General features: G+C 39.3%; 1 protein-coding gene across 7 annotated transcripts in view; it reads right to left on the bottom strand.

The window, feature by feature from the left end:
* The window catches only part of numb (NUMB endocytic adaptor protein), a 43042-nt gene that overhangs the window by 14708 nt on the left and 15926 nt on the right, over positions 1-12408 (bottom strand). For all 7 annotated transcript variants that reach the window (XM_005477407.4, XM_003442957.5, XM_005477410.4 and 4 more), the window contains exon 2: positions 3279-3415. In XM_005477407.4, coding sequence (XP_005477464.1) covers positions 3279-3404 — 126 coding nt within the window. In that variant the 5' untranslated portion in view covers positions 3405-3415. The remainder of the gene's footprint in view (positions 1-3278; positions 3416-12408) is intronic.

Genomic DNA, 12408 nt, shown 5'->3' with positions numbered 1-12408 from the left:
TTGGATAGTGAGGACAGTGAAAGCTACTAATCGGGGATCAGCCAGAAGATGTTGCAGAGGTGAGATGAATAAATGCAGGGGAGACTTGAAGTGTCACAACAGATTCTTCATTATGGTGTCTTACTCTGCTCCATTAGTAAATAGCTGCCAGCAACAATCTGGGGTCTGAAACATTCACATTTAATAGAAGAAGAACTCCACCAAATAAATGGAAAATAATAGAATTTGAAGAGATTTTTGCACATGTGCAATTTGGTTCTGAAATTCAGATTTGTGTGTGGGCCCCTTCCAGGATTAGAATCACTTGGCAACTATCCTACGGTGGGCTACGATTAGATGAAGATAAATAAAACATAAATCGTGATCGTTGAAGAAATACACTTTAGATGCACCTGTTTCCGTTTTGTTGCAGAATCACTTTAAATTTTTCCAGCAGTAAAAGGCCAACAGAGCTACCATAAACAGAGAAAGTACTAGGGCTGCTTGATAATTGCAACAACCGTAAACGTGTCTATTGCTGGTCAGTAATTATATCTCTTAACATGGTTATTCATTAACTTAAAATGCATGCAATTATTAAACTGTGGGACGGTTTTGTTGACCTTTATATCTAGGTCAAATTAAAAACGAAAGAAAAAAGGGAGAGTTTTAAGGTTTGTCTGGTTAGGAGTTAGACTCAGAGTATGAGGTATTTTTGCCTGTTTCCAGTCATCAGAAATAAGAACAGACCTTTGGGAAGGGAGTACTGTAGCTACAGGGAGAGCAATGTACAGCTGACACTCACAACCAACACCTCTGTCTTACACTACAGAAAGCAGCACCTACAGGTCCCCGTCCATGATTCTTCCACAGGTTTGCCCATTGAAAAATTCAGAGAAATTTACTACTTCTAGACAGATTTTGCTGACTAAAAGGTTCACTGTTGTTTGATTTTTCGTTCAAACTGATCTAAACTATGAAGGAATTTACAGTTTTAGGGGCATGTGAAAGAAAAGGAGTGTATATCCTCTGGATGTGACCTGGGAATTAATTCCGAGAACTTGCTATAAATCAGTGTCAAGTGACAGTGCAAAACAAAACTCAGTCCAATTCCATAAGCAGCCTCACAAATGTCTCCGTTGGTAAACAGCACACACAAGCAATTTAATCTAATCTTGCATCTGCCACCAGCCTTCAGCAGTCATAAGGGCTGATATTTCCGTATGAAAAAGCAAGTCTACATCTTTATGCCTTTCACCATCACCTTGAATTATAATTAATCGTCTATCTAGACACATTTAACATTAAAACAATTTGCTTATGCTTAAAAAAATGCAAATAAACATAAGTGCTACATAACAAGCCCTGATAATGACAATTAAACTCATAATCTTCTTGCCAAAGGCACTACAGAATGGGTGGGTATTCCTCTTCTCCTTCCCTGCATGTCCTCTCCTACCATGTATTTATTACTCTGTATTGTAGCAGTCTGCTATAATTTCACCGCAACTATTCACACACAGACAAACACACTGGGCTCCTCTAAGGCACTTAGACCAGGAGACAGGGAGCAGCAGGAGGGGGAGGAGGGATACAGATGAGTAGCATGGTAGGTTGCACCATTGCGATGAAAGCCAGTGGAAAGGTGGAAAGCAAAATACTGGTGGAGAAGTGTGCGTTTGGCTGCAGAGATAACAAAAGGACAGTCAGGTTTTTTTCCCCATTTACCTAAAGTATCTGGCTTCTAAGTCACTGGCTACTTTTACACCTTCACTGCTGTAATTATGGCTAATTATTACTTTTCAAACAGATACAAAAGTTTTCTAAACGCGACAAACCTTTTTCTGTGTTTCTTAGTCAAGAATATACTATCAAAAGTTATAATATTCTATTATTTTATTATACCAAGTAATACGGCTAATATTCCTTAGCCTTGCTGAGCTAAGAAAAACATTATATTGACAAAATCCAAATTACTTTGCACAACAGAATGAAGGTGCCGTTGTCAACAAAGGGATAAATGCCTATTAAAGAATTTGCCTTATGTTGGTAATCCATGATTAACATATCTCTTAAAATATGAACTAAGGGTTAGGGCCATAGCAACAGAATCAAAATGATGTGCTCATAAGACCTACATTTCTTATGTAAGCATATAAAAGATGAAATACAGTTAGCATGAAAGGTTTTCCGCTCATCTTATTGGAGAAAATTAGGATCTCAATATTCTATTCTGGACTTTGTGAAAGCATCTGGACAAGTAATTCTTTTAAAAATGAAGACCGTTTATGCAATTCCAAGAGCAAATTCCAAGTACTTATTCAGATAGCAAGAAGGCAATTACTAAGTGTTTAAACTTGAAAGTACTTCAATAGGGGATTGGATTGATTTGAGATAAACTGACCATTTAATAGTTTGGAGGAACTCTTAAATTGCTGGTGTCTTACATTATGGCTAAAATTGTCATACATGTGCTTAAATCAATCAAATGACACTTCAGATTTCTGTTTGGAACAACCTCAACACAAGTCTTACTTAAGTGTTGTACTTTAAAAAAAAAAAAAAAAAAAATCTAAAAACTTCCTGTACTTGCTGTCACTTCCACCTTCCTCCTCTTCAGTTTTATACATTACACATTATATTATACTTCTCAATAAAAAATACATAAAGGGAGCACATATGCAACATCAAATTAGAGCTTGTACACATGCTTACGCACAAATTACATCCACTGAACAGCCTCCAATCTTAGAAATTCTGAGGTAAACGTTCCCTTTCATGACTCTGAAGTTTTCAGTTCCCTTTTATCCCGAGTAAGAGGAGCATTTGAGCCCATGTGATGGGAGGAAGTGTACCGTCACACTTCTGTTTGCGAAAGTAGGAGGTTTTGTTGCCAAAATAAGGTAAGATCGCCACTTCATCAACTGCTGCACAGCAGGGCTGACTGCCATTTCACCATGTCCCCGACTTATCTTGCCAGTAATGAAAGATTTCTTTCAATTCCACATATTTTACTGGGGATTCAAGTGGTTCGGATACTCCTAAAACACAAAGTAATTGTGCACACACATCCCACAGGTTTGTTAGACTACAGCAGATAATCCTGCAACCCAGATAAAAGCTGTGCTCAAACTCTCTGAATGGTTATGATTGATCACAAGCAGTGTCCTTGGGGAGGAAGGTGGTATGAAGAAGTTTTGCAAAGGTAAGAATGCACCAAAGCGAGGTCAGCACTGCACTCCGTTTCTGTGTCTGAAGTGGTGTGTACGCAGGTGTGTTTGTGTGTGAGGGAGAGTCACCTTGACTGCAAAGCTGCATTTGCCGGTGCGGACCGCCTCTTCGTCTGTCTGCCACTGGTGCGGCCGGCTCGACTCCGGCACGTAAACGTCTTTCTTCCGGCGGAAGCTCTGCCGTAGCTTATTCATCGCTGAGCTCCCTGTAATTGGAGAGACATTTTTAATAATCCCACAGTGAAAACTGAGCTGTCAGCAGCAGCAGTGAAATAAAGAAGGTGCAGCACTAAAAAGCTGGAGATTCATCCAACTCAGGTTCAGCTTAGTGTTTTTCTACAGTGAAATTATAGATAATGGTCCAAAAAGCAGGCGATCATGCAAACCCACAGCACCAGAATAACACTTTCAGCAGTCTTGTTTTGGTGCCTGTAAATAGGAATCCTTTAAACTCTGACATCAGTGCAAAACACAGTAAGCTGCTGCGTCTCTGACTCACCAGGAGAAACAAAAGAGGCTGAGACTTTGCAGTGTTGGGAGTCAAGGCAGTGCAAATAAAAGGGAGCAGTGTTCCTTTTATTCAGAGCCTCTTTTTTTTTAACCACAATTTAACAGACAGTGTTTGCACATTTTTAATTTAGATGGTCTGACATTTTCCATTAATATCTCAAAACACTGCACTGAGGCCTCTCTGGGGGGAATTTAGTAAAACAAATCTTTTCAACCTCTAGATCACTTTGAATTACACTGCAATGTAAGATTTTACAAAGCTAAACCAGAGGTCAAAGTATGGCAGGTACTATATATTGATAATAAAGTTTGCTAGAACATGGCTTTATTGCCACCCTGTACTCATTAACGTAAACTGAGCAAAAATAGATCTAACAAGACGATCAGGTGATCATTCAGGCAGAAAACAAACTCAAGTCCCCAGTAAAGGTCAGAAGTAAACTTGTCACCAGGTCTGGTATAAACAGTCTTGGAATAAAACATTTGCCTATTAATCAGCAAAAAACTTCACATTACATTAAGCTCTGCAGTCATTGGCACAATAAGTAAAAGAGTAGTGTTTAACGCATTGTATACAAATGAAGACAAATGTACAAGCCCACCTATGAAATACAAAGTTATTGTCAATTGTTTTTAACAGAGCTTTAGAGTTTTAAAAGGATTAATTACTTCTATTCTATTTCTTTTATTTCAGAAAAACAAACGCTCCCAGGGTCAATATCATTAGCCCCCTGAAAAAATGACTTTTTTGTTGAATCACAGCAGAAACCGCTGCTGTGTAATGATATGGTATAACTTTTTTATGCTTAAAGCTTGTAATATCAAATTTAAATTTAGGGTTATCTTCCAATTTACACAAACGCAATTTGAAAAATCATCATGGCAAAAAAAAAAAGAAAAAAAAACCAGAAAGAAAGAAAGAAAGAAAAATCAGTTTAGACTTGAGAAAAAGAATTCATGCTCACAAAGCAGGAGATGGAAAATCCAGGTCTTGAGATTACTTTGTATATATAATTTGTATCACCAAGAAATTGAAAGAGAGCCACATAGTACATAACAAGCCCAGCAGAGGTAGGAAGAGAAAGATTTGAAAGACTTTAAAGCCCCCAGAATAACTGCCAAGACATGAGTGAATAGCAAGTCAGGAACTGTAGCGTCAAAGAAGGCTGTCACTAGAACCCTGCACAGGAATGAACTCAGAGGTTACAGACCAAGAAAAACTCTGCAGTACAGACACCTTCAAGCCAGACTGAAGTACACCGAGGAGAACCTTGAGAAACATTATGCATATTGAAAGCGCATCCTCTGATCAGAGCAGACAAAACTAGAGCTCTGTTGTCATGGAGACACTCTTAATGTTTGGACAGAGAAGTGAGAGGCGTACAACCTAAAAAACACCGTCCCCCACAATGAAACACGGTGGTGGGAGTATAATGCTGTGGGGATGCTTCGGTCCGTCTGGAATCTCATCAAGGTGGAAGGAATTATGAAGGAAGATGGATATGCAACACGTTCTCACTCCCAAAGTATAACATATTACGCTATGTGACAAATCGTTGGTATGTTATGCTTTCGGCCACCTAACACTTTCCTATGTTACGCGTTCGGAAAAAGGAAGGAAACATGAGAACCGTTTGGACTCAATCTGCACATGTACATTTATTTTACTTTATTCCCTTTAGAAAACACTATCTAACACCATTAAGGTTGTGGGTAAGGTTAAGGATTAGGTTATGGTTAGGATTAAGGTTAGGGTTATGGCTGGAATACACAGCTGGAACGTCTGTTACCGCCAGGAGCATCATTCTGTTGGATTTCATCCACAATCCAGCGTCTTCCAACATGACATCCCATTGAAAATCTATGGGGTGAACTGAACACCAAGGTCCATGTCAGACGACCATCAAAGCTGGAGAAGTTTGACAGATTCACAGAAGAAGAATGAGCTGAGACAGCTCAGGAGACGTGTGAGACTTGCTGATAAATACAACTACAAAGCTTAAAAATCAAGTTTTCATATGGAGGATAATAATTAACAAAAGACCCCAATCCTGGCTATAAAATTCGAATCGTTAAACCCACTTCCTCATTCAAGTTTGAACTACCTTTCACACTGCAAGTTGCCCTCAATACTGGTTTAACTTCTAAATATAGTTCTCAACAATCATTCAAACATTTGGCCAACTCTACATGTTTCAGGTCCTTTAGGGATCTTGTTGGACTCTCAGATCTAAGCAGTTATTAAACTAGTGTTATTAGTGCTGTTATTCTAAATTATTAATATACTAAATTAGTATTATTTATAAATAACCTAATACATGGAGTTGTTGAAAATATACCCAGGTTTGTATTTTTTCTTAAAATCTTACAAATCTAAGGTTTGACCTTAGTGTAGGTTCAAACTCTAAAATTATCTTGAATTTTTAAAAAAAAACCAAAAAACCCCAGCACAATTAATTGGGCTAACAGCACATGTATGTCCTCTTGGCTCTGAGAGAGGATTAGGAGGCACAAAAAAAGCAAAGACCCAATTAAAAGTTGCTGATCCAAACTAGAAATGAAAGGTGCATCCATCATCGAAAGCCCGGCTCACGTCTCCTGGAGTGACTCATAACTGGGGACCAGAAGTCATTCAGCCATGCAGCTCCGACTTTTAACACGTGAGCAAAGCAAACTCCTTGACTAACAAGTTGTACCCGCTAACTTCTGAGCTGATGAGGATCTAGGGGGATTAAAGGTCTTTAATCCAGTAGATCGGACTGTCCGCATACACACAAGACACAAGGACAAGCAGCAACATAGCAGCAAACACACACTCTCACATGAACACACCTACTTAACCCACACATGTATACACACAGAGGACCTTAGATGTTTCTTTGCATAATGAAACCTGTACTGAGAGTGTAAAGTGTGTTTGAGGTGAGGCTCACTTATCTGTCTGTGCTAGGCCCCAGCGCTACGGGCAGGACACAGTAAAGCTTTCAGCCTTGACCAGGTCACAGAAGCACAGATAAACACATCAGACTTAACTACTGTCACCAGAGCAGGACACTGGAGTTGACCACTGACTCTAAAAATGTCATGCAGTAGCATTTCTCCACAAGACAAAACATACATTAGAAAGTTAATCTGCAGCACAGGTTACAGGCCAGCTACGTTTTCTTTTCACCAATTTCAGAGCTAATCAGTGGATCAAATCAGTCTGAGTGTAGCCAAATTTAAGTAAGGTTTAGAATATAATCTGTAATGGAAACTGTTTTCTGCAATATCACATGTTGGAAAATCTGACAGAAACAATGTGGAAACCAAGCAGAAGCTTTTAAGCCAAATACTTCAGCGAGCGTTGAGATAATAACAACACTCAGTCACAACCTAGTGCATATGTCCGCATTAACTGTGCACAGACACATGCATGAGTTGTACCCTGCAGAAGACTGGAGTGTTTGAAAACAAGATGACTTGAGCTACTAGAAAAAAAATATTGCTTCATCGCTCACTCCCGCTCTCTCCTAACACACTCGTTTATTTAGGTCATATCATGTTTGGGCTCACTGCAGTGCCACTGACAGGCTGCATGCTTCTAGCCTGCAGAGTGAAGAGGAGGAGCAGGAGGGAAAACACATTTGTGGCGCACCAGGCGCACATTTTGAGAAATGTTCTCACCTTGAATGAATTTTGTCATATTTTCAGTAGACACAGCACATCGGCCAGTGCTGATGACTTAAACACCTCTTTGAGATGTGTCAACAATGTTATATTTTTGGGGGGTGGGTTTTTTGGTTTTTTAAAAACAGATTCGTGCCAAGCGGGGATTTTTTTTGTTTTTGTTTTTTTTCACTTTATATAGAAAACAAAACAGCTTTGCTCCTCTACCAGTTCCACGAGTTTTTCAAACTTGTAAAGCACATTTTCTGTAAATAACTACTAGAATTAGGTCAAGTTCAGTGCAACAAACATTTTTTTTGTTCTGCCCTGTCCTAAAAACACAATTTAATCAAAGAAAGAAATACAACAAATCCTTTTTCTTAAGAAGTCCCAACGAGAGAACCTTGACTATGACCTTTTCTAACGCTCTTTCACGCGGAATTATCCAAATGCTATTTTGAGCTTTTTTTATGCTCACTGTTATTGTGTACAAAGCTGGTTGATATGAAACAAAATAGAAAATTAACACGTCTTGCTCTATTTGAGGCTGACTCAGTGGCTTGGTGGAAAGGGTGTTTACCACAAGGGAATCCCCGTGTTTTCGCACCTGAATGTTTACGTCTACCTCTTCTGTTAGACCTAATCGGTGTGTGTTCACCGATCAACTTTAAAAGGTTGACATCTATGTTATGTTTACAGCAAAGATTATTTTTGTTATAGTTCAAGGTGCAGATTCATTCTTGGATTCTTTTATCAGTTACTCAAAAAACAGATAAAGGCTTTATGGAAGTGTGCATCTTTACATACCTTTATTAAAAGATAAATGCATATTTGGAACCCACTTTAGGCTGAGCTAGAATCTACGGTTTGAAATCCATTTTTTTGTCTCAGTCAAATGTTTGCCTACTAATGCCCCTGTAATTTTTGCCTCATCTCACAGCACCTTGCTCAAACTCAACCTCTAAATCGCTCAATGCTTCATGCCAGCTTACAACCCACACGCTCTGTACTGTAAACGGCAGGGCCTAGAGTCCAGGAATCTAAGTCAATGCACATATATTCATGTGCGTGGGAAAAGCATACGCTCACTGTGTGTTTGTGTGTGTGAGTGTGAGTGAATGTATATATGTGCTGGTGCTTAGCAAAGCATATGCACTTTAGGAGTGTACAACATGTGTAACCATTTGCATAAAGGTGCAAATGTTTGTTGAGCATGTTAGAAACAAGCAGTATTAAGAAAAATGTTAAATTCCCTAATAACATGTTATTGCTGGCTGCTATTAATCCAATTTGGAGCTCCTACTAATGTTCTTTGTGCTTTGACCCTTTATATCTCCTTCACAAAAAAGAAAAAAAAAACCACAGCAAGGTGCAAGATGCAAGTTTGAGCCTCAGCGTAGGATTAATAACATCAAAATACATCACACAGCTCCTCTCCAGTACAACATCTTTAAATCATAATACTTTTTGGGCACAATAAACCACGCTTTATTCACAAAGATCATTTCCCTGGCCTAATGAAAAACTTCCAATGCAACGAAGACAAGAAAAATTCCAGCTTCATATAGAACTTCCAAATAATTTACATTAACTGCAGCAAATAAGAATTTCTAAACTGATCCAAAACAAGTGCTTTGATCAGTAAATCAACAGCATTTACATTTCAGCAACGTAAACGCATCACAGCCTTGTGCACAGAACTAAAGCTGCAAAGGGTGTAAACCAAGTAATCACTGGTGAAATTTGCATTACCGCTGGGCTGGCATTAGATAAATGCATTGTGTGTGTTAAATGGCAGAAAGGTGAGCGTGAAGCAGTGCAAACCAGAGAAACCAGATATTGAGCAATGATGTGAAAATCTGTCTGTGTTTGCCTGCTACAATGAGCAACGCAATATGTTCAGTCCTATGACTGGCCACAAGCCAGAAGGACGAAGGGACAGACTTAGGGAAGGTGGGAAACAAAGACAGAGTGATAAGTTTAGACGGGAAGGGGAAATAATTGGGAAGGAAATGATTAAGCAAGGGAAGAAAGAGCAGGGTGGAGGTGGAGATAATATTTCTTCAGTGCAGCAGTAAGACTTCTCAAGCAGTTTTTTTTCCACTATATCAAAGAACTACATATAATCAAAGCAACTTTATGACCTCAAAGAACAAAAGCAAAGCTGCACTAATCCAACATGGCTTCTAACACTGACAATCACATCACAGTTTATGAACATTAACAGCAACAATTATATTTAAAAAAAAAAAAGACAAAAAAAACACCAGTGATATCCAAAAATACAGCAAAATGTAAATGAAGCAACTTCAACATGTTGTTATTTGCACTTCGACAAAGTCAAAGCAAAAGTCAGAGCGCTGTTTTCGCACTTGTTATGTGACGAGAAACACGTTGTTTCTGCTCTGTGTTAATGAACTTACAGTCTTTGGAGAAATGCATTTCCATTCTGAGTGCCTAGCATTTATATGAACCTTTTCATTCCAGCTGCACAACACATGCTTGGCTACTTACATAGGGACAGTGCTACCAGGAAAACAAGCCTACAAGTAATGGTATAATTTTTATTCTAACAACAAGAGCTGCACAACAGATGCAAACTGTAAGGAGTAAAAATATAACTGTGCTCCTTGACAGCAATTACGTATATTGGACCCATTGTTAGACCTCAATAAATAAAACCATACTTTTTTTAAAACAACAGAGGGCATAAAAGGCATGAGGGGCACGCCGGAGCCAAAAAGTTATGTAGTGAGGTAAGGGCTTTGGTTTAGGAAAGCAGGATCTGAACCCCGCTGGAGCTGTCATAGCTCTTGCAGCCTATTGCTGTGAGGCCCTCTGGCTGTACTCCTAGAAGCACTAATGAGGACAATTACACAAGGACCATTTATACTCTCTCTGCATTCATATACACGGTACCATGTAATAATAAAAAAAGTGCAGAGCTCTCCCAAAGACTCACATGCAATATCACCAACATGCTCAATGAACAATTACAGGCACGCACAGAAAATCGTAAGGTAAGGACATGGTGGCCAAACAGGGGCACAAACAATAAGCAAAGCTACAAAAGCAGAGGCAAGCAGAAAGAATGAACAGTACTTTTTCCCCCTCTGCCTGGTGGTGCACAGCACAAGGAGGGAGGGAGTACTGCTGTTGGCTGTGGATGTAACAGTATTTGAATAATCTCTCCAGGAATGGAAAACTGATTAATCCTCGCAGAAGGATCCTAGGGATGAGCACAGCAGTTGGGTTTCAAAGAAGAGATAGGGGCAGGGAGGGAGGAAGAGGCTAGGAGGGGAAAAGTGTAAGACCAAGAGAAAAGGAAAGAGGGAGAACAGGCAGCAATTCAAGACAAAAAGGCCCCACTGTCTCCTTTCTTGACTTGCTCCACCACTCTGCCAGCTGATACTCTTCATCCCATTTTATACTCGGTTCAGGGAGTTCCACGGTGTGCATGTTCAGTTACTTCATAGTCTGGGGACAAACAATAACACACTATATACTCATTTGAATAAGACCAGCTATAGATAATGCAAAGCATGCCTGCAAAGCATATCTACTGAGCCATGTTATCAGGGCGCTGGCCAACTTGAGGTGATAGTGCCTCTGTTCTCCTCCAAGACGGCCATATGAATAGAGAATTTTAAAAATGCTGTTACCGTGGTAATCCAATTTTCCAGCCCCAGTTTGTGGCTTGGCATGCTTATATAAAAGGTGGGGGGGGGGAAAAGAAAAACGACAGTCGAGCTATATGTACATAACAGTAAAAGACAACCAGTCAGGTTGCTAGGCTAAACCAACTTGGATGATGTCTCATCCATGTTTGGTGATGCTGTGGACAGAGTACAATGAAATATCTGGGTCAAAAAGAAGCTGTTCTGTGCTTCTCTGCAAAGCCTGTCCTCATCATTCTTCTGCTATGAACAGAGAGCAGCCTCTCACTCGTTAAAGTCTCTGTTCGCGTTGGCAAAAAGCTCTGCACCAGTCTATCGAAGTCTGCTGATGCCTGGGTTTGTGTGTGTGGTTTTTTCCTTTATTTCCTTAGGGCACCAAGAATAAAAATCTGCATGCAACTCAGACCTTTACTGCGTTAAAATTAATTCATAAATGTCACCTGGTCCATTATAACAGCAGTGTCATGAAAAAATGTCCTGGTTGCTCATTCAGATTAATGGAGTATGTGCCTAAAAGGAGCTAAAATTATGGTAATAAGTCAGCTAATCTCTCAATAATTACATACAAATAACTACACAATAAACATGAGACTGACCAAAACTTCACAACAGACATACAACAGGGCTGTCACTGACATACAACATTCAGTTACAAGAAACTGTGTGTGAAGGGGCATTAAGCTGCAGCTTCATTAATGCTAACCCCTAAATGTGATATTCTGGGTCACATGCAACTGTACAAATTCAATTACAGTATTACAGACAGCCAGTCGGAGGAAAGCATGACCTAAATGGTGTCTATTCAGTGGTGCTGTGCCACAACATATAATTTGTGATAGGACTGATACAAATTTTTGTGATATAAAAATGTCATATCATGACCTAACTGCCTAGTGTGTGCAATAACAAGACAAGCCCGGGCATGTCTGACAGTAAGAGCAACATGCTTGGTGACAAATTAGTATCCAAAATGGAGCTACTTGAAAAATCTCAAAAAACTAGACAAAAGAAACAAAAAAAATAAAAATAACAAACCCAAAACAACCCCCCTAAAAAAACAAAAAAAACAAAACAAAACTCAGTAATTCATACAATAGATCACAAAACATGCAAGAAAAAGCTACCTATAAAGATGGAAACTACACACTTGTTTCAGCACTTGAGGCAAAAAACACACCATCAAGCACAACCAGACTATGGAAATACCAGCAGCTGATGATGTGCAACCCAAATGTAAACAAATTACTCGCCGCTGGAGCACTCGTTAGCTATACTCCATATGACAGAAAGAGCAAACGGCAGATAAAAATTACTGATGTGATAACATGATGGAAAAGCAGGGTTAAGTTACTTTAGTTTTTGTT

The sequence above is a fragment of the Oreochromis niloticus genome, linkage group LG19 (genome assembly GCF_001858045.2).
Source record: "Oreochromis niloticus isolate F11D_XX linkage group LG19, O_niloticus_UMD_NMBU, whole genome shotgun sequence".
NCBI lineage: Eukaryota > Metazoa > Chordata > Actinopteri > Cichliformes > Cichlidae > Oreochromis > Oreochromis niloticus.
This window is presented reverse-complemented; position numbering and strand designations above follow the sequence as displayed.